This window comes from Coregonus clupeaformis, chromosome 29, assembly GCF_020615455.1.
Source record: "Coregonus clupeaformis isolate EN_2021a chromosome 29, ASM2061545v1, whole genome shotgun sequence".
Lineage (NCBI taxonomy): Eukaryota > Metazoa > Chordata > Actinopteri > Salmoniformes > Salmonidae > Coregonus > Coregonus clupeaformis.
In genome coordinates, this window is record NC_059220.1 from 34,808,122 (window position 1) to 34,831,773 (window position 23,652).

At 44.2% G+C, this 23,652-nt stretch overlaps 1 protein-coding gene across 2 annotated transcripts in view; it reads left to right on the forward strand.

The window, feature by feature from the left end:
- Positions 1-23,652, forward strand: part of LOC121571725 (TSC22 domain family protein 1) — a 69,317-nt gene that overhangs the window by 37,227 nt on the left and 8,438 nt on the right. The window contains exon 1 of one of the 2 annotated variants that reach the window (XM_041883368.1): positions 18,278-18,378. The exons of the other annotated variant lie outside the window; for it this stretch is intronic. Coding sequence (XP_041739302.1) covers positions 18,293-18,378 — 86 coding nt within the window. The 5' untranslated portion in view covers positions 18,278-18,292. Of the gene's footprint in view, positions 1-18,277; positions 18,379-23,652 lie in introns of those variants that run through there. 2 annotated transcript variants of the gene reach the window in all.

Below are 23,652 nucleotides of genomic sequence, written 5' to 3' on the forward strand. Positions count from 1 at the left end.
CTGTTTTTTTACAAAGCATGTGACAAATAGATTTGATTTGATAAAGGTTGGGTAAAATGTATCAATGGTTCACAAAATGTCTGTTTGGAGAGAGGAGCATTTTTGCTAATGTGTAGAGGGGACTGGGTCTGTAGGGTCAACAGAGCTTTTAGGTACAGGGTCAGTATTATCTGCAGACTCGGCAGGACTCAGGAGAGACTCGGAAGGTAATGGATCTATGACAGGGCAGGACTGAGGAGAGACAGAGGTAATGGGTCTTGATTCAGCCATGACAGTCACTTCTCTACTGAAACATGTTTGGTAGTCTCTGGTGCCATCTAGTGGTTAATTGGCTGTCATAATTAGTTTTTTTTTCTAAGCAAGCAAAATACATTGTTGGCTGAAGTTAGTGGCCTCTAACCTTTCGGCATTGTGACTCATCTAATGTTCCTAGTCAAAGCTTGAAGCCATAAATGACTCACCACCAGAATGAATCAGTGACTGGTGTTCAAACACTATTACTGTTTGTACAAGTGATAGGAATTGTTACCCGGGGCATTTGTCATTTTTAATGTGAATTGATCATGTTATCTTAGATAACTAAACCTATATGATTATTTTGTTTTCCATTGTCCTCTAAAACCTCTGTTTTTATCATTGGCAGAAATCTAGTAGGGCCTTAGTCTATTTCTGGATATGGCTTGAGAGATCAAATTAATGTTGGCAAGACAACCATCGTGTGTCACTGTCATCTAGGGGAGAACGAAAGCCCCCTCTCATTGAAGCCACGGAGGTTCAAGGCCGAGCGGTACTGCAAGCATTGTTAGCAGAAAACAGATTCCAACAGTATAGTGAATGGAAAAATGGCAATCGTCATGTAAATATATATATTTTTTTTTAAAGACGATCATGGTACCAATAATTGCTTCCAATACACCAGATGTACAGTTGAAGTCGGAAGTTTACATACACTTAGGTTGGAGTCATTAAAACTTGTTTTTCAACCACTCCACACATTTCTTATTAACAAACCTATAGTTTTGGCAAGTCGGTTAGGACATCTACTTTGTGCATGACACAAGTAATGTTTCCAACAATTGTTTACAGACAAGATTATTTCACTTATAATTCACTATCACAATTCCAGTGGGTCAGAAGTTTACATACACTAAGTTGACTGTGCCTTTAAACAGCTTGGAAAATTCCAGAAAATTATGTCATGGCTTTAGAAGCTTCTGATAGGCTAATTGACATAATTTGAGTCAATTGGAGGTGTACCTGTGGATGTATTTCAAGGCCTACCTTCAAACTCAGTGCCTCTTTGCTTGACATCATGGGAAAATCAAAATAAATCAGCCAAGACCTCAGAAAAATAATTGTAGTCCTCCACAAGTCTGGTTCATCCTTGGGAGCAATTTCCAAACGCCTGAAGGTACCACATTCATCTGTACAAACAATAGTACGCAAGTATAAACACCATGGGATCACGCAGCCGTCATACCGCTCAGGAAAGAGACGTGTTCTGTCTCCTAGAGATGAACGTAGTTTGGTACGAAAAGTGCAAATCAATCCCAGAACAACAGCAAAGGACCTTGTGAAGATGCTGGAGGAAACAGGTACAAAGGTATCTATATCCACAGTAAAACGAGTCCTATATTGACATAACCCGAAAGGCCGCTCAGCAAGGAAGAAGCACCTGCTCCAAAACCGCCATAAAAAAGCCAGACTACGGTTTGCAACTGCACATGGGGACAAAGATCGTACTTTTTGGAGAAATGTCCTCTGGTCTGATGAAACAAAAATAGAACTGTTTGGCCATAATGACCATTGTTATGTTTGGAGGAAAAAGGGGGTTGCTTGCAAGCCGAAGAACACCATCCCAACCGTGAAGCACGGGGGTGGCAGCATCATGCTGTGGGGGTGCTTTGCTGCAGGAGGGACTGGTGCACTTCACATAATAGATGGCATCATGAGGGAGGAAAATTATGTGGATATATTGAAGCAACATCTCAAGACATCAGTCAGGAAGTTAAAGCTTGGTCGCAAATGGGTCTTCCAAATGGACAATGACCCCAAGCATACTTCCAAAGTTGTGGCAAAATGGCTTAAGGACAACAAAGTCAAGGTATTGGAGTGGCCATCACAAAGCACTGACCTCAATCCTATAGAAAAAATGTGTGGGCAGAACTGAAAAAGCATATGCGAGCAAGGAGGCCTACAAACCTGACTCAGTTACACCAGCTCTGTCAGGAGGGATGGGCCAAAATTCACCCAATTTATTGTGGGAAGCTTGTGGAAGACTACCCCAAACGTTTGACCCAAGGTAAACAATTTAAAGGCAATGCTACCAAATACTAATTGAGTGTATGTAAACTTCTGACCCACTGGGAATGTGATGAAAGAAATAAAAGCTGAAATAAATAATTCTCTCTACTATTATTCTGACATTTCACATTCTTAAAATAAAGTGGTGATCCTAACTGACCTAAGACAGGGAATTTTTACTAGGATTAAATGTCAGGAATTGTGAAAAACTGAGTTTAAATGTATTTGGCTAAGATGTATGTAAACTTCCGACTTCAACTGTATGTCCTTGAACCGATTTATTAAAAAATCGCACACAGGAGAAGTTATACGGATAATTTATTGCTAATGGCAGCCTGCAGTACCCTGGTCGGTCTTCAACTTGAGATATTCAATGATAGTGGGCAGCACTGAGCTAGCCTGCAACGTCACTTCCTGGAGTAGCTCAAACTGCGCATGTTATGTCTCCATGACACACCTTAACCGATTTAGGCACCCTTAATTCGCTCTGGGTATCTACTCCGATTCCAGAGCACTCATCTGATTGTGCCAGAGCAAAGAATAACTGATGAATTTAATTTGGCTTCAATGCGCTGTTGAATCTTCACAGGAATAAATTGTGTCACGTGATCGATGGCTTTGTGCATTCATATAGACGGGTTGGTTGTTTAGCAACAAAAACGACGCGTTCGCAACTACGGGGCAAAACAGACTGGGTTGGCTCAGATTGTTGTCAACATGTAAACTATATTTAGTCTCCAATGTTTATTGAAAACGTAAATAAATGTGCACAATAAGCACTTGTTGTCTCAAATAAATACATTACAGTTGTTGGTTAGCTAGCTAACAAATTTGAACCATGTTGGCATAGACCTGACATCATTCAAAACAAATTCGCTCTGGCTATCTACTCCGATTTCAGAGCACCCTCGTCTGAGTGTGCCAGAGCGCAGAATAACTGATGAATTTACGAACACTCAACACCAGTTGAATATGGCTGATGTCAGTAAAGTCGGCAATAAAACGTAATTAAATTGTTGCCAGCAGCACAGTTACAGGCACCAACGCTCTATATATCATGAAAACAGCCTAATCAGCTCTGTTAGGGGGAGTAAAATGGTCAGAGTGAGGTGTTCTCTCATTTGTGTCTGGAAGTAGCTTGCAAGCTAGCCAACGTTAGCCAGTTAGCTTGGGTGCTTGACTGCCATTGTGAGGTCAGAAGGCTGGGATCAACCCTACACCTCGGCCAGAGTGTCCAGTGTGCGCTCTGAACACTCCGAGAGCGAAACGCTCAATTTACGAACGGACAATCTGACAACGCTCTGAATTTACGAACGCTCTGAGCGCACTCTAGCACTCCAGATTGAATATACAAACACACCCTGGTATCAAGGACAAGATCAAACTAGCTGAAACAAGCCACCTACGATTCCCCATATGGCAGCTTCTTGTCATTCTGGATGGCCAGATGGCTAGCAACAGTCACTCAACACAGACTTCTTCCCCATTGAAGCGTGCACATCGTTTTCATTGAGCTGTCAGCTATCCCATCTATATACAGTCATTGCTGTCATCTGAGAACCTTAAACTGTGCTTTTACCTCTAACGTCCACCTGATGTCAGTATCACTCCTTTAATCAGCCTCCTACCTGTTCACTGGAAAATCTCCCTGTTGGGTTGAGTTTGCCTGCTGGTTTTGGAAGAGGAGAGAGAGAGTTAGAAAGGGTGGAGAGAGACAGAGAGCGAGAGGACAAACCGTAGCCTTATACTGTGTAAATATTTCCAACTGGGTCTGTTGAAGTGGTTTATAGTAATAAATAAATGCCATTTAGCAGAGTCTTTTAAGCGACTTAGTCGTGTGCATAAATTTTTTTCTTTAAGTATGGGTAGAGATGTGCTGTACTGGTGTGAACTGGGAGGAGACCAGTGGACGGTTACATAATGATGTCAGCACATGGACTTTGAGTAACCATTACAAAACCACACCCCGGCCTCTGTCTGCCTCTGAATGTATGGAACACATAGCCTTACCTAGTCATGGCCTAGAGGTATAGGCCTATTTATGGCTATGGTGTAGTGTTGATGTAGATTAGGCTGGGTGAGGATACTCCCTATCGCTCTGGGTTGAATGAGTCAGCAGGCTTGGTGACTATAGAGAAACAGAGAGAGAGAGCAAGAGGGTGTATGTGTGTGCGTGTGTGGGGTGACTTGTGGCACGGGTATGTATACTACTATGGGCATTTATTAGGAAGCTATTTTCTGTTGTGTAACCGTATAAAGTAGCCTACACACAGGATCTAACATTTAATTGTTTTGCTCTACCCTCCCCTTTGGCCTAGTCACTGGTCCTGCCCTAACTTAACCTTCCCTAACTCGAAAACCCTCACACATCAACACCTACACGCTATTTACCTGTGTATTATATACACACACACACACACACACACACACACACACAGCCTAAATTCACTGTAAACCAACAGTGTATTCGGAAAGTATTCAGACCCCTTTACTTTTTCCACAATTTGTTACGTTACAGCCATATACTAAAATTGATTAAATTGTTTTTCCCCCTCATCAATCTACACACAATACCCCATAAGACAAAGCAAAAATAGGTTTTTAGAAATGTTTGGAAATGTATGAAAAATAAAAAACGGAAATATCACATTTACATAAGTATTCAGACTCTTTACTCAGTACTTTGTTGAAGCACCTTTGGTAGCGATTACAGCCTTGAGTCTTCTTGGGTATGACACTACAAGCTTGGCACACCTGTTTCTCCCATTCTTCTCTGCAGATCCTCTCAAGCTCTGTCAGGTTGGATGGGGAGCGTCGCTGCACAGCTATTTTCAGGTCTCTCCAGAGAGGTTTGATCGGGTTCAAATCCGGGCTCTGGCTGGGCCACTCAAGGACATTCAGAGACTTGTGCCGAAGCCACTCATGTGTTGTCTTGGCTGTGTTCTTAGGGTTGTTGTCCTGTTGGAAGGTGAACCTTCGCCCCAGTCTGAGGCCCTGAGCGCTCTGGGGCAGGATCGCTCTGTACTTTGCTCCGTTCATCTTTCCCTCGATCCTGACTAGTCTCCTAGTCCCTGCCGCTGAAAAACATCCCCACAGCATGATGCTGCCACCATCATGCTTCACCGTAGGGATAGTGCCAGGTTTCCTCCAGACGTGACGCTTGGCATTCAGGCCAAATAGTTCAATCTTGGTTTCATTAGACCAGATAATCTTGTTTCTCATGGTCTGAGAGTCTTTAGGTGCCTTTTGGCAAACTCCAAGTGGGCTGTCATGTGACTTTTTACTGAGGAGTGGCTTCTGTCTGGCCACTCTACCATAAAGGCCTGATTGGTGCTGCAGAGATGGTTGTCGTTCTGGAAGGTTCTCCCATCTCCACAGAGGAACTCTGGAGCTCTGTCAGAGTGACCATCGGGTTCTTGGTCACCTCCCTGACCAAGGCCCTTCTCCCCCGATTCCTCAGTTTGGCCGGGTGGTTTCAAACTTCTTCCATTTAAGAATGATGGAGGCCGCTGTGTTCTTGGGGACCTTCAATGCTGCAGACATTTTTTGGTGCTCTTCCCCAGATCTGTGCCTCGACACAATCCTGTCTCGGCGCTCTATGGACAATTCCTTTAAACTCATGGCTTGGTTTTTGCTCTAACATGCACTGTCAACTGTGGGACCTTATATAGACAGGCGTGTGCCTTTCCAAATCATGTCCAATCAATTTGAATTTACCACAGGTGGACTCCAAGTTGTAGAAACATCTCAAGGATGTTCAATGGAAACAGGATGCACCTGAGCTCAATTTCGAGTCTCATAGCATAAAATATACATTTGCAAACATTCCTAAAAACCTGTAGATTGATTTAATCAATTTTAGAATAAGGCTGTAACGTAACAAAGTGGAAAAAGGGAAAGGGACCGAATATTTTCCAAATGCACTGTATGCCAAATGCTGTTCAGAAGTGACTCGTGGCACAGCCCCACCCTTGTAGAACTTTGTGAATCATGTGTGCCATTTGTGTTCCTTTGATATTATAAGTAGAAATTGTGCACCAATAAACATTTCAAAAGCCTGTTATTAAATAGTGCCCTTTTAATATAGACCACATGGATAATTCAATATTCAATATATTAATAAAAGCTTGCTGAAGTGCAAAAAATTCAGCATTTTCACATGTCCCTCCGTCAACCCTGTGTCACTTCTTCTAGAAAGATTTTAATCCACTTAATCCCCAAATGTCTCCAAGTTTGACCATCATTGTAAAGTTATTTTGTTGCTTTGACAGTCATTTCTAAAGATTATTATTTATTTCATGTGATTAGTGATTCATTTACATCTGTCCCTCATTTTAAGGTCAACCCTGTTATGTGAACTGAACTCTCGTTTTAATATGGTGAAACTATACATAAAAAATTAAAAAATAAAAACAAACATTGAACATATTATAGTCTAATCATAGAGTAAAAGCAGGTGAGCTCTATGCTTTTTGGCAATTTTCTGGTGTTTTGTGGTGGAAAACTGAGCGGGTCGAGCGTAACACATCAAATCTGTTGCCCATAGATAGACAGGCTAGAAATGTTTTAACAATTTCATTTTTTTGTGAAGCTTGCATTCAATTGCCACTCCCTGTTGCACGCAACAAGCTTCCATTCCCCCTGTCACAAGAGGATTTATGGCAGATTAAAAAAATAAATGGTCAACTCTGTTAGTCAAACCTGTTACGGTCAACCCTGTTAGTTTATTTGACACTCAATAGGCACTTACTTTTTTTTATTTAACCTCTTGAGATGGGGAGAAGTAGTTTTTTATGAAGTTGACCATAGCTGTGTTCGAATACTCATACTAACCGTACTATTTGTGACATAAATTTAGTAGGTAGTATGCTTATTGGTCATAGTATGGATATAGTAAGTATGCCAATAGTTCCCGGATGTCGTACTCCATATACAAGCAGTGGACACTATATTTCCGTGCTCTTAGGGCCCATAATGCAATTCTTCAGACAATGGGCGTGGCTTCACAACATTTTCAGATTTGAAGAAAATGGCAGAAAATATGCAGCCGAAGTACGATGTGAGTGGATACAAAGTCATTGCTTTAACTAACTATGACAAATGTTAAGAAAATGTTGAGCAATATAATAAAGTAATGACTTTTCAAATAAGTTACATTACACGTTATGTTACATTTGACATTTTAGTCATTTAGTAGACGCTCTTATCCAGAGCGACTTACAGTTAGTATTTGACTGACAATTTGTTAGCTACGCTAGCCTTACGAACCGCATAGCATATAATTACGGCAGTTGCTTGTATGTACTGGTACGTTAGCTAGCTACCTAAAGTTAGTTAGCTACTAATACATCAAACTTGCCAGAATATTAACTATATGCTATCTAACTAACTACCCAACGTTTATTGAGTTGATTATTCACGTCACTCTTAGCTTAGCTAAGTTTGTATAGTCGTTGTGCGTTCTCAATGAACATTGTTAATGAGGTCGTAAGATGTCTAGCTAGTAATTTGTTATGTTAACAAGCTTCAACTTCCGGTAGACAGGCGAAGTGCTAGTACACTCAACTGAAAGGATACCGTTCGTTTACAGTATACTAGAATGAACTAATAGTATGTAGTATACAGTATGTTAGTATGGGTATTCAAACACAGCTCGTGTCTTTATGACAATGTTAAAATTAGGTGAAATCAAATATATATTTTTTACACTTCTCAAAAGACCGCAAATTGGTGAAACGACCCAGTAATGTTAAGACCTCACTCTGACCACTTGACATCAGTTTGGCAGGGTTGACCAGTGATGGCATTAGATGGTGGGCCCCAAATAGCCCCAGGCCCCATTCAGCCCTGTGCTGTTACTTACTGCTGCGGGCCTCTGGTTAAAGCATCCTAACTGTCCTGCAGTGATGTGATGCTGTATTAGGGGCTGTCCTTTAGAACAGTCAGTCACAGCCGACCGGTTCAAACCTGTTCTGCTCTGCATCCGCCCCCGCACCACAGCTACATCTCTCTCCATCCTTCTAGCTTTCTCTTTCTCTGTTACTCTCTTTCTCTGTCCCTTTGACCTCTGGGCTCTCAATGTCATAATATAAACACACACTCAAATGCGCACAGTGTCTCCATTGGCCTCAACAGTAGTATCTAGGCTAGAGGTTGTATCTGTGAGTGTGTTACTGCCCAGGACACAGGACACAGGACAGTGTATTTGAGTTAACTAGCACAGGAAGACCTTTTGTGGGTTTCTGTGAAAGTAGCATACCGGGAGATGGACTCACTCTCTCTGTGTTAGTGGCCCATAAATACAGTGCATTCGTAGAGTGTTCAGACCCCTTGACTTTTGCCACATTTTGTTTGGTTACAGCCTTATTCTAAAATTGATTAAATAAATAAAAATGTCCTCATCAATCTACCCACAATAACCCATAATGACAAAGCGAAAACAGGTTTTTAGAAATTTTTGCTAATGTATTAAAAATAAAAAAAACAGAAATAACTAACTTACATAAGTATTCAGACCCTATGCTATGAGACTCGAAATTGAGCTCAGGTGCATCCTGTTTCCATTGATCATCCTTGATGTTTCTACAACTTGATTGGAGTCCACCTGTGATAATATATAAGGTCCCACAGTTTACAGTGCATGTCAGAGCAAAAACCAAGCCATGAGGTCGAAGGAATTGTCCGAAGAGCTCCGAGACAGGATTGTGTTGAGGCACAATCTGGGGAAGGGTACCAAAACATTTCTGCAGCATTGAAGGTCCCCAAGAACACAGTGGCTTCCATCATTCTTAAATGGAAGAAGTTTGGAACCACCAAGACTCTTCCTAGAGCTGGCCGCCTGGCCAAACTGAGCAATCGGGGGAGAAGGGCCTTGGTCAGGGAGGTGACTAAGAACCCGATGGTCACTCTGACAGAGCTTCAGAGTTCCTCTGTGGAGATGGGAGAACCTTCCAGAAGGACAACCATCTCTGCAGCACTCCACCAATCAGGCCTTTATGGTAGAGTGGCCAAACGGAAGCCACTCCTCAGTAAAAGACACATGACAGCCCGCTTGGAGTATGCCAAAAAGGCACCTAAAGGACCTGATGGTCTGATGAAACCAAGATTGAACTCTTTGGCCTGAATGCCAAGCGTCACGTCTGGAGGAAACCTGGCACCATCCCTACGGTGAAGCATGGTGGTGGCAGCATCATGCTGTAGGGATGTTTTTCAGGGGCAGGGACTGGGAGACTAGTCAGGATCGAGGGAAAGATGAACGGAGCAAAGTACAGAGAGATTGTTGATGAAAACCTCCTCCAGAGTGCTCAGGACCTCAGACTGGGGTGAAGGTTCACCTTCCAACAGGACAATGACCCTAAGCACACAGCCAAGACAAAGCAGGAGTGGCTTCAGGACAAGTCTCTTAATGTCCTTGAGTTGCCCAGCCAGAGCCCAGACTTTAACCCGATCGAACATCTCTGGAGAGACCTGAAAATAGCTGTGCAGCGATGCTCCCCATCCAACCTGACAGAGCTTGAGCAGATCTGCAGAGAAGAATGGGAGAAACTCCTCATACAGGTGTGCCAAGCTTATAGCGTCATACCCAAGAAGAATCGAGGCTGTAATCGCTGCCAAAGGTGCTTCAAAAAAGTAAATGTGATATTTCCATTTTTAATAAATGTGCAAACATTTCTAAAAGCCTATATTTGTTTCGTCATTATGGGGTATTGTGTGTAGATTGATGAATGGTGGAAAAAACTATTTAATCCATTATAGAATAAGGCTGTAACGTAACAAAATGTGTAAAAAATCAAGGGGTCTGAATACTTTCCGAATGCACTGTACACACTCAAGGGATATATACCAGTCCATGTATGGCGCTGCAGCCACTGAGCCGTGTGTGTTCTGTGTATGTAGGATTAAGTGGTGTTTATGTTAGCCCTCTGTCGTCACTGCCTTTGGCCTGATGCAGTCTCTACACTTAATCCACTCGCGTCTTCGTCTCTCTCTGAACATCTAATAAGATACAACAACACACACGGGAAGGAAGAAGAGGGGTCAGGGCCTATAGTCCTACAGGCCAGGGTTTAGCTGTACAGGTGCCCAGAATGAACTTCCATGATCAACTTCTCTGAAGCGGCAGATTAACAAAACTCAGGTGTTGGTCAACTCATCTCTTTAACTCAAGACCAGAATCAGAATCTGAGAGAAAGGATATTGGTTAGAGGTCTGTAGTACACACAGACCTTTGTAGCTAGCATCAGTCATCCAATGTCCTGAAAGGGCTATTCAAGTGTTTAGTTGGTGTTTAAGTGAAAGTGTACCAGTTGTCAATCTTCCAACTAGTCAACCGAGTGGCGCAGTGGTCTAAGGCACTGCATCGCAGTGCTAGCTGTGCCACTAGAGATCCTGGTTCGAATCCAGGCTCTGTCATAGCCGGCCGCGACCGGGAGACCCATGGGGCGGTGCACAATTGGCCCAGCGTCGTCCAGGGTAGGGGAGGGAATGGCCGGCAGGGATGTAGCTCAGTTGGTAGAACATGGCGTTTGCAACGCCAGGGTTGTGGGTTCGATTCCCACGGGGGGCCAGTATGAAAAATAAAATAAATAAAAAATTAATAATGTATGCACTCACTAACTGTAAGTCGCTCTGGATAAGAGCGTCTGCTAAATGACTAAAATGTAAATGTATAGGTTTACACGTCCAGTTACACACACAGGGAATACGGGCGGATTTGAGAGAGCAGTAACAACTCTAATGTGGAAATGATGTAATTTCTCCTATATTCTGGGATGACAGACAGACACCTATGGAGACGGGGGTATTGGAGCGTGTAATCAGTAGGCTCGTTAAGGGAGCTAAGCTCTATTTTATAACATGGATCACTGCTTATTTCATTACTGTACACTATGGGCTGCTAGAATTAGGCCCTTTAGTTAAACCACTTCATGTGAAGTCCCTGTCCTATAATGTGCAGATAGACACTCATTATTAGGCTATACTGTAGCAAGTCAGAGAAGCAGTGAGGAAAAAGCCATATTCAAATCCTCTCAGAAGAGAGTCGTGTGTGTGTGTGTGTGTGTGTGTGTGTGTGTGTGTGTGTGTGTGCGTGCGCTCATGCTCTGCGTGCTATGGCTTTTTATCTGCACATTATAGGATGTGTGTTTATGGCTCTGGGCAGTAGCCCATGTGTTCTCTCTGTGTGTACATGAGTATAGAGTCTGATAGAGCCATAAGGGGGTATATCACTGAGACCCAGTAGTTCATGCGTCTCTGTGAGAGGGCATGGATGGGTAGGGCTGGCTGATAAGCTGGCAGTGGGCAGAAGCTAGGTCCTCTCTACCCTCTGATCTCAGCTCTCTGCTGTGTCATGGTGCTGTAGGTTGGAAAGCTCTTTGGCTGTGTCTTTCTCTCTCTCTCTCTCCCTCTCTCCATCCAAACTGGATTGTACCAGTTCCCCACGACTGTTCCAGTCAGAAGTAGGACAGAGCAGTCATCAGCTGACCAGACAGATGGACAGATGGACAGATGAAGAGCGGGATGGAGGGACGAGGGGGAAGGGTGGGAGGGCAGCAGGGGGAGTTTGTTGAGTGGTTGTGGGAAAACAACAATCATCTGGTAGTGTAGTAAGTGTTGGGACAATAGGGATTAGAATGGGGACGTTCTATTTGAAGAGGTTACAGATCAGCACTAGAACCTTCTGGAAGGACTGGCCTCACTTCTCTGAAATATCACAGTTTGGACTTTACAGTGAGTGTACTTCACTCACTTCACTATTCCGTCTTCTCTCGTGTATGTGAGTTGGGGATGGGTTGTGTATTTTATTGCAGTATTTATGCTCTGAAGTCTCCTTGTCGATGCCAGGTAAAAGCTGCTCTCTGTTACCAAGAGGGATTACTCTTGTTCAGTAGAACATGAGCTGCACAGGAGTACACAGCACATCATACAAACATGCACACACGCAAATGAACACATGCGTACAAACGCATTAACACACACATACACGCATGCATGCATGAACACACACGCATGAACACACACCTCATCTAACAGAGCAACAGTCCTTATGCAGGAACACAATGTCCCCAATTTGTAAGACATTTGACGCGTCTCCATTGCATTTCAGTGGATGTGGGTAAAGCAGGTGGCTGGTTTACGCTCTACACAAACTGTACACATCTGCCCTCCGATTAACCCTTCTGTGGCAGTATGAATGTAAGGGATATGTGTGTGAGAGAGCCTGTGTGTGTTGAATCCTATCAGTTGATTACTGACAGTATATTGATGAGGACCTGTACTAGGTTACATCACTTCCAAATGCTGTGTGCTTTTTTGATGACATTTCAGCTCTTATATTCCAGAAAATAAAAACAATTGGTAGTGTACAATGTGTACTAGATGATGGATTAAGATCTATTATCTGGTAGTGTGAAGTCCTGGTCTGGAGTTAGTCTGTTTGGATACAATCACAAACCACCCATCTGTGCTTGTGGGTATGTGCGTAAGGGTCCTGAAGATAAGCGTGTGTGTGTGCTGAGGTTAATAGTGTGAAAGGGCCAACCAACCAATCCTGTTTGATTAAGACGATCACGCCGGGGGTCCCTATAACGCACTATAACGTGACTGTGATTGACCCAAACACCACTGGTGAGTGTACAGTATCATACATCCAGCTCAGCCCTCCCAATCCATTCAGCTGCTGGAGTGGAAGTAATGTTCTGGCTTGACTAGCCGTCTGGAGCTAGAACATCATGTTCTAGGCCAATGTACAGATCCCCCTCCTCTCTTCCTTCTTTCGCTCTCCTCCTCTATCCTCATCGCCCCCTCTCTCTCTTCCATCGCCCCAAATTGGACAGCTCTGCCATTGTCTCTGGGGATAAGCCCCGGTTCACACCGCAGTGTCCGCACAAACACACACACATACGGGAGTGGTCTAGCCGTGTTGGTGGTTGCGTGTGGAGCAGAATATCAGTTGGTTCTAAGCTCCAGTAAAGGCTTCTAACATCACACCCACTCATGTGTCACTTCTCATCAACAGCCCAATGGCTCCACACAAAGACTGACGAGGGAGACCTACTGTTACAGCCGCAGGCACGACTGACTCTCTCTCTCTTTCCCCCTCTTTCTCTCTGTCCCCCTCTCATTCCCTATCTCCCTTTCTGTCCCCTCTCTCTCTGCTTTCTCTTCTCTCTTTTGCCCCCTCTTCATGGTTCATATAAGAATCTAGTCTTTCTGCACCTTTCTCTTTGAGCATATTCAAAATGTCTGAGTGGTGCATCGTGCCCCAGAACGATGTGGGGGAGTGTTTTATGTGTGTTAGACCTGCTAATGCCAGGTTTCACTCCACATTAGACATACCTGCTGCCCTTGTTTTTCTTACACACATCTATGTAATGGCCGTTGTGTGGATCAGCAGGCGTTTTGTCAGACACCTCACTCATAGGGCTGAGAATTGCTAGGGACCTCACGATACGATATTATCACGATACTTGGGTGCCAATACAATATGTATTGTGATTCTCACAATTCTGTATGTATTGTGATTCGATATTGCGATTTGATTATCTAAACATATTGCTCACTATATGTCTGCTGCAGAGAGACGAGAGAGCATGAGAAAAATAGTTTTGTAAATAGTTTTAAGTGAATAAAAGTGCTGAAAACATGTTGGAGAACAAGCTGGAGAACATGCTATAGGATGAAAAATACCAGCGTTTTTGTGCAGGTACAGCCAAATAGCGCTAGCTTATGCTACCTTCTTTTTTAAATTATTTTATTTTATTTATTTATTTATTTTTTTGGGGGGGGTAGAAGGATTACTTTATCCTATCCCAGGTGTTCCTTAAAGAGGTGGGGTTTCAAATGTCTCCGGAAGGTGGTGAGTGACTCCGCTGTCCTGGCGTCGTGAGGGAGCTTGTTCCACCATTGGGGTGCCAGAGCAGCGAACAGTTTTGACTGGGCTGAGCGGGAACTATGCTTCCGCAGAGGAAGGGGAGCCAGCAGGCCAGAGGTGGATGAACGCAATGCCCTCGTTTGGGTGTAGGGACTGATCAGAGCCTGAAGGTACGGAGGTGCCGTTCCCCTCACTGCTCCATAGGCAAGCACCATGGTCTTGTAACGGATGCGAGCTTCAACTGGAAGCCAGTGGAGTGTGCGGAGGAGGGGGGTGACGTGAGAGAACTTGGGAAGGTTGAACACCAGACGGGCTGCGGCATTCTGGATGAGTTGTAGGGGTTTAATGGCACAGGCAGGGAGCCCAGCCAACAGCGAGTTGCAGTAATCCAGACGGGAGATGACAAGTGCCTGGATTAGGACCTGTGCCGCTTCCTGTGTAAGGCAGGGTCGTACTCTCCGAATGTTGTAGAGCATGAACCTGCAGGATCGGGTCACCGCCTTGATGTTAGCGGAGAACGACAGGGTGTTGTCCAGGGTCACGCCAAGGCTCTTCGCACTCTGGGAGGAGGACACAACGGAGTTGTCAACCGTGATGGCGAGATCATGGAACGGGCAGTCCTTCCCCGGGAGGAAGAGCAGCTCCGTCTTGCCAGGGTTCAGCTTGAGGTGGTGATCCGTCATCCATACTGATATGTCGGCCAGACATGCAGAGATGCGATTCGCCACCTGGTTATCAAAAGGGGGAAAGGAGAAGATTAGTTGTGTATCGTCAGCGTAGCAATGATAGGAGAGGCCATGTGAGGATATGACAGAGCCAAGTGACTTGGTGTATAGGGAGAAAAGGAGAGGGCCTAGGAACTGAGCCCTGGGGGACACCAGTGATGAGAGCACGTGGTGCGGAGACAGCTTCGCCACGCCACTTGGTAGGAGCGACCGGTCAGGTAGGACGCAATCCAGGAGTGAGCCGCGCCGGAGATGCCCAGCTCGGAGAGGGTGGAGAGGAGGATCTGATGGTTCACTGTATCAAAGGCAGCAGACAGGTCTAGAAGGACAAGAGCAGAGGAGAGAGAGTTAGCTTTAGCAGTGCGGAGAGCCTCCGTGACACAGAGAAGAGCAGTCTCAGTTGAATGACCAGTCCTGAAACCTGACTTGTTTGGATCAAGAAGGTCATTCTGAGAGAGATAGCAAGAGAGTTGGCTAAAGACGGCACGCTCAATAGTTTTGGAAAGAAAAGAAAGAAGGGATACTGGTCTGTAGTTGTTGACATCAGTGGGATCGAGTGTTGGTTTTTTGAGAAGGGGTGCAACTGTATGTATGTTTTCATACATGAACAGGGTAGTTTCATAAAGGACAGCAATCATTTTGCATTCACGGGACAAGCTCTCCTAAATGTCCAAACGGTCTAAATTATTCGCTTTCGAGACCGGGGTAAAATCCAAAGGTGCATTATATTAATTGGCTAATTGCCATGCTAATTTCGAAATAATAAATATTGACATACTGTAGTACTAGCTCAAAACATTTTCGATCTGCAAAAATGACAATTTAATCAGTGGGTGATTATGACACCATAGTGGTAGGTCTGATTACCAACAATGATGAGACAGCCTACAGGGAGGAGGTGAGAGCCCTGGTGGAGTGGTGCCAAGAAAATGACCTCTCCCTCAACGTCAACAAAATAAAGGAGCTGATCGTGGACTACAGGTGATAGCAGAGAGAGCACGCCCCATCCACATCGATGGTGCCGCAGTGGAGAGGGTCAAAGCTTCAAGTTCCTCGGCGTGCACATCACTGACAACCTGAAATGGTGCCTTCACACAGACAGCGTTGTGAAGAAGGCGCAACAGCGCCTCTTCAACCTCAGGAGGCTGAAGAAATTCAGCTTGGCTCCTATGACCCTCACAAACTTCTACAGATGCACCATTGAGAGCATCCTGTCGGGCTGTATCACCGCCTGGTACGGCAATTGCACCATCCGCAACTGCAGGGCTCTCCAGAGGGTGGTGCGGTCAGCCCAACGCATCACAGGGGGCACACTGCCTGCCCTCCAGGACATCTCCAGCACCCGGTGTCACAGGAAGGCCAATAAAATCATCAAGGAACTCGGCCACCCGGGCCATGGCCTGTTCACCCCGCTACCATCTAGAAGGTGGAGACAGTACATGTGCATCAAAGCTGGGCCCGAGAGACTGAGAAACATCTTCTATCTCCAGGCCATCAGACTGTTAAATAGTCAGCACTTGAAGGAGCTGGAGCAGTTTTGCCTTGAAGAATGGGCAAAAATCCCAGTGGCTAGATGTGCCAAGCTTATAGAGACATACCCCAAGAGACTTGCAGCTGTAATTGCTGCAATAGGTGGCTCTACAAAGTATTGACTTTGCGTGGGTGAATAGTTATGCACGCTCAAGTTTAATGTTTTTTTTTTGTCTTATTTCTTGTTTGTTTCAGAAAAAAATATATTTTGCGTCTTCAAATTGGTAGGCATGTTGTGTAAATCAAATGATACAAACCCCCCAAAAATCCATTTAAATTCCAGGTTGTAAGGCAACAAAATAGGAAAAATGCCAAAGGGGGTGAATACTTTCGCAAGCCACTGTATCTCTCTCTAAGATGGTGTAACGTGCTGAGGCGGTGTATCTGGTCCATTCTTCTCTGTTGAGAGTGAGACTCAACTCTGTTGTGACGTGTTGCTGTCAGTCCAAATGTTCAAATGGCACCTCTCTCTCCCTCTCCCTTTCTACCTCTCTCTCTCATGCATAAGCTGAGGGATATTCTCCACATCGCTCATTCACAAAATACATGGCATCACCATCATACAGTCAGTGAATGGTTTATGACTTTCTATTTATAAACTGGTGGTTGTGTAAGAAGTAGGCTACACATTCATAAACGTTTGGCTGACACACACACACACACACACATATGGTAGGGATCAGTCTGGCATAACGGGTAGCATCTTTAACCCACTATTTCCCAAATCCCAAATTTACCAAACAATACAATATGACTGGATCAGTCCCCTCAGGGTTAATTTAGCCAGGCATAATCAGCAGCACAATTACAATACAGTATGATGTTGCTCTACAACGTACGGTGTTCCACCCCATCACCATCTGTGGGCCTTCACTTGAGAGTTTACCAACCAATCAGAGCACTTGTAGACCTAAAATATGTCATAATCAATATGTTATTATAAGTTATTAGATGGGTTATTAAGTGTGTGGTCAGTTGCGTGTGAAAGAGTTTGATGTTCCATCATGGGTCAAGTCCGTATTCTTCAGGCTAATGTAAACTGCCCCAGTTGGACATCTGAACAACAGAAAGCCCCCTCTGACTCAGGCCTCTGTGTATTTGAACAGGTAAAGCCCCCTGCTTTGTCCTTGCCTGTGTTGTTGTTCCCCTAACCCAGGCCGCTGACTGACTAAGTCTGCAGACGCGTGTGTGTGTTGTACTCTTTCTCTGTGTGCAGGCGTTAAGCCCTCCATTAGCCCACCCTGCTGATGAGAAGTGACAGGATAAGACCTGGCTCAAGTACAGGGGCCAGACTCTGCCCTCCTAACATACCCTGCCTTAGGGGGGAAGGGGGAGGCCAGGGGTCACTCTTAAACACAGAGAGGGGTCCAAAACCACCCTGGAGAGGGCGAGGGAGAAGAGGCAAAGGTTTGGAGGACGGAGGAGTAGCGTGAGGATGGTAACCTCTCTTGTCTGTTGGAGGGTAGTAGACCCAGGGCTCACCAGGGAGGAGAGAGGGAAAGGGAGAGGATAGGAGGTGGAGAAGCAATGCTCATCAGGGAAGAAGCTCATCTATTTTGATGGTTTACGTAACACTAGGTCACATGACCGCGCGCAGTGCTGTGATGTCACAGGCGCCCTCCTCTTGTTTTTGCTCAATCAGTCGCTAGTTTGCCTGCCTTGGAGAAGCACACAGATGCTAGAGACATATACACACACACACACAGCCCTGGCTTGTCCCCACATCTCCACCAATGCTCTCCAGACTTCAGTGGTGCTCAGAGAATGAATATACGGTGATTTTAAGGCCGAGAAAGGGAGCAAGGGACTAGAAAATAGGAATATATCTAATTCTATTGGAGGAGAGTTGACGGACAGCCCGATGAGAGAGCTGGTGGTCCGGGTGCAAAGCCGGGACGAGATGGCCATGAAGCTGTTGTTCAGGGAACTGGAGCAACACCTCAAGAGGTAAACTAAGACTCATACTGGAGCTAAACAATGCTGACCTAGTCCTCCCTTACTGGAGCTAGTCTACTGTTGACAATGCTGACCTAGCCCTCCCTTACTGGAGCTAGTCTACTGTTGACAATACTGACCTAGCCCTCCCTTACTGGAGCTAGTCTACTGTTGACAATACTGACCTAGCCCTCCCTTACTGGAGCTAGTCTACTGTTGACAATGCTGACCTAGCCCTCCCTTACTGGAGCTAGTCTACTGTTGACAATACTGACCTAGCCCTCCCTTACTGGAGCTAGTCTACTGTTGACAATACTGACCTAGTCCTCCCTTACTGGAGCTAGTCTACTGTTGACAATACTGACCTAGTCCTCCCTTACTGGAGCTAGTCTACTGTTGACAATACTGACCTAGTCCTCCCTTACTGGAGCTAGTCTACTGTTGACAATGCTGACCTAGTCCTCCCTTACTGGAGCTAGTCTACTGTTGACAATACTGACCTAGTCTCTTCGCCTACCGTGTCTGCTAACAACAGGGTTAGTTTCTTAATACTATAACTGAAGAGGTATAGACTCTGTCTGCTCTAACTGTACAGGAGTCTGGAAACTATTAGCCATTGGAAGGAACACACTAAGCTGCATTGTCTCTTTTGCTCTTGGCTTGGTCAGTCTAACTATTGGTCTAATGATTGGTATTACTTGTTTCATTTAAAACTTGGATGGTGATTAGTTTTAATACAGATGTAGAATTGGAATGTGCATGTCAGTATTTAAAAATGGACTGTATGATACAGTGTTAGGAAAATGTGTTATGTATGGTACATAGTAAAGATTTTATAGGGTAAGGGTTAATTGTTTGTCTTGTTTATTACAGAACAAAATGAACTTAGGCAGGGCAGAGACTGTGTATGCTTTTGTGTGTTGATAGTTGTGACTGTTCAGTTGTTTTAGTAGTTGCATGGTTTAGGGGACTGATGGTGTCACTTTATTTGGATTGGGGCCAGATCAGATCTTCACTGTGACTTCAGCAGGTCTCCTTCCTAACCATGTATGATACAGCAATATGACATGAAAGGCCCTGCTACAAAGTACGTAGTCAACATGTAGGTTAGCTTATCTTAGATCTGTGTTTAATGGACCTCTACATCTACCATGCCATCATCACATTGAATGGACAAAAGAAGCAATATTGTCAGAATTGGTGCGCAAGTACATGAGCTAAGTTAGTAGTAAGCCTTGTCCCTCGGACAGAATGGCCCATGTACATGAACTGCTTATTTTTGCTGTATTATTATTATTATTTTCTTTTTGTAAAGGGTAGGGTTGACCTCCGTTATATGCTGCTTATCATTGGCTGGGGACCGACAGGTCAGTGACACTGAGAAGGTACAGAACATTAGTTAAGCACAGCTTCCTGGAAGCCTGTCCTAGTATGGCCCTAGTACTTTATGAATGGAGCCCAGTATAGCTCAGGGCTAAGTAGCTTTGGTCACAGTGTCACCGTGGTGTGTGTGTGCGCACTGAGGTCAGGCTGTGCACTTCCCAGGTATATATTTGGGTCTGTCTAATAGGTTAAAGCCACCTCCAGTCAAAGAGGACAGGAAGAGATAACAGCGCATTGAGCCTCTTACTGAGCTGCAGGGCCTCAGTGGGAACAGTGCTGCTGTAATTAGGATCACTGTTGGATGGACTCAGTACAGTACTGAGCAACTCAGGCTAACGCCAAGCCAAGTTCTGCAGAACTAGATAACGTTTTGTGAATTGTGTGTAAAGATGGGCCTTTCCTATGACTGATAGATATGTGAATAACTGGATGAAATGGTGGCCTTACTAAGTCGTAGCCTATTTTGTGTTTATCGTTAATAATGCATATTAAGCATTTAGTATCGGATCTTAGTGCAGTCAAACTTGATTGTCCTGTGTTTTATATACACTACCGGTCAAAAGTTGTAGAACACCTACTCATTCAAGGGTTTTTCTTTTTTTTTTACATATTTTACTACATTGTAGAATAATAGCGAAGACATCAAAACTATGAAATAACACACATGGAATCATGTAGTAGCCAAAAAAGTGTTAAACAAATCCAAATATGTTTTATATTAGAGATTCTTCAAATAGCCACCCTTTGCCTTGATGACAGCTTTGCACACTCTTGGCATTCTCTCAACCAGCTTCACCTGAAATGCTTTTCCAACTGTCTTGAAGGAATTCCCACATGTCTTGAAGGAATTCCCACATATGCTGAGCACTTGTTAGCTGCTTTTCCTTCACTCTGCTGTCCGACTCATCCCAAACCATCTCAATTTGGTTGAGGTCGGTGGATTGTGGAGGCCAGGTCATCTGATGCAGCACTCCATCACTCTTTTTCTTGGTCATATAGCCCTTACACAGCCTGGAGGTGTGTTGGGTCCTTGTCCTGTTGAAAAACAAATTATAGTCCCACTAAACCCAAACCAGATGGGATGGTATATCGCTGCAGAATGCTGTGGTAGCCATGCTGGTTAAATGTGCCTTGAATTCTAAATAAATCACAGACAGTGTCACCAGCAAAGCACCCCCACACTATAACACCTCCTCCTCCATGCTTTACGGTGGGAAATACACATGTGTAGATCATCCGTTCACCCACACCACGTCTCACAAAGACACGACGGTTGGAACCAAAAATCTCAAATTTGTACTCCAAAACAAAGGACAGATTTCCACCGGTCTAATGTCCATTGCTCGTGTTTCTTGGCCCAAGCAAGTATTGTCTTCTTATTGGTGTCCTTTAGTAGTGGTTTCTTTGCAGCAATTCTACCATGAAGGCCTGATTCACACAGTCTCCTCTGAACAGTTGATGTTGAGATGTCTGTTACTTGAACTCTGTGAAGCATTTATTTGTGCTGCTATTTCTGAGGCTGGTAACTCTAAAGTGGTCCTCTGTAGCTCAGCTGGTAGAGCACGGCGTTTGTAACACCAAGGTAGTGGGTTCGATCCCCGGGACCACCCATACACAAAAAAAAAAATATGCACGCATGACTGTAAGTCGCTTTGGATAAAAACGTCTGCTAAATGGCATATTATATTATTATATATTATAATGAACTTATCCTCTGCAGCAGAGGTAACTCTGGGTCTTCCATTCCTGTGGCGGTCGTCATGAGTGCCAGTTTCATCACAGCACTTGATGGTTTTTGCGACTGCACTTGAAGAAACTTTCAAAGTTCTTGAAATGTTCCGTATTGACTGTCCTTCATGTCTTAAAGTAATGATGGACTGTCGTTTGAGCTGTTCTTGCCATAATATGGACTTGGTCTTTTACCAAATAGGGATATCTTCTGTATACCTTGTCACAACACAACTGATTGGCTCAAACACATGAAGAAGGAAAGCAATTCCAAAAAGTAACTTTTAAGAAGGCACACCTGTTAATTGAAATGCATTCCAGGTCACTACCTCATGAAGCTGGTTGAGAGAATATCAAGTGTGTGCAAAGCTGTCATCAAGGCAAAGGGTGGCTATTTGAAGAATCTCAAATATAAATATATTTTGATTTGTTTAACAACTTTTTGGTTACTACATGATTCCATTTGTGTTATTTCATAGTTTTGATGTCTTCACCATTATTCTACAATGTAGAAAATAGTAAAAATAAAGAAAAACCCTTGAATGAGTAGGTGTTCTAAAACTTTTGACCGGTAGTGTATATTTCCACACTGAGGTTGAAATAATACTGTTAAAATGATCATGTAGTTTGGTGGGATGGAGTTTTTGCCAGCCTGGTGGCATCACCAGGCGTTAAATTCGTTAATAGACCAATAACAAAGAGCGTTCCAAACCCCCCTGCCAATAACAGCGAGTTTTCAGTTTTCCCCTCCAGACCACTCCCAGACAGTCCTAGCAAAATTCTTGCTTGAAAATTGCTCTTTGCTAAGAAGCTATTTTTATTTATTTTTTACCATACTAATTGAAAACAATCACAGTACGGTACTTAATTGTTACCCAGAAATAATTTGATATTGAGATCAAAACTGCTGTATTGGACCTTTAATATCCTGTGATTATATTGCACCACCTCTGTGCATGCCCAAACACACTTGAGCCTTTGTCTTTCCTATGAAACCACACAACCCTACTAGGCCTACATATTCTCCTTTTCTCTGTGTGCAAGGCTCTGGCTTTAGTGTGCCTCTAACTCTCTGTGTCTCTGTTTGGTATTAATCCCTACACCCTTTCCCTCCCTGTACCCCACCTTTCCTCTCTCCCTCCTTTCCTCCCAGGTAGGGTAGGTAAATGAGGGCACACACATGAATCACCCCAGCTCAGCCTGTACACAGCGAAGTCAGATTTCTGGTGTGTGTGGAATGTAAGAGGGGGGTTGGGTTAAGGTGTGAATGGAATCTATGGATGAGAAGTGTTATGGCTGCATGTAGGGGTAATGTGTGTTTTTGAGGTATGTTTAGGGGGTGTTTGTGGTGTGTATGCATATGATGCATGTTGTGTTTTAGGTGTGTCTTGGAGATGTGGCTGAGTGTTGACCACAGTGGTCCATTCTTCCCCCCCAGTAGTGCTAAGATGGCAACACTCAAGCCTTGACGGCCTTGTCTGCTGCACATATGTAGGCCAGCCAGAATGCTCATCCACATCATTGTCATTTTATAGTTTGGTTTGCATTCAAATTAATATAGAAACTATGATTTCTACACTACAGTTATATGGTTCACTCAATCATTTTCTCAGCCAAAACTTTTAGCAAACGAACCAAAGCTTTTTCTTTGACTAACTCCAGGCTATTTTACTGACTGTAGATGGATTACCACAAATGTCATATTTAAAGACAACCTTTAGGCCTTTACTGACACCAGGCAGGATGGGGCCATGGGAATCACGCTGCTTACACCAAATCCTGACACTGCCATCAGCATGACGCAACAGGAACCAGGATTCGTCGGACCAGGCAATGTTTTTCCACCTCAATTGTCCAGTGTTGGTGATCACGTGCCCACTGGCGCAGCTTCCTCTTGTTTTTAGCTGGTAGTAGTGGAACCTGGTGTGGTCGTCTGCCGCAATAGCCCAAGACCGACGAGTTGTGTGTTCCGAGATGCCGCTTTGCACACCACTGTTGTACTGTGCCGTTATTTGCCTGTCTGGGGCATGCCTGTTAGCTTGCATGATTCTTGCCATTCTCCTTCGACCTCTCATCAACTACAGTGAGGGAAAAAAGTATTTGATCCCCTGCTGATTTTGTACGTTTGCCCACTGACAAAGAAATGATCAGTCTATAATTTTAATGGTAGGTTTA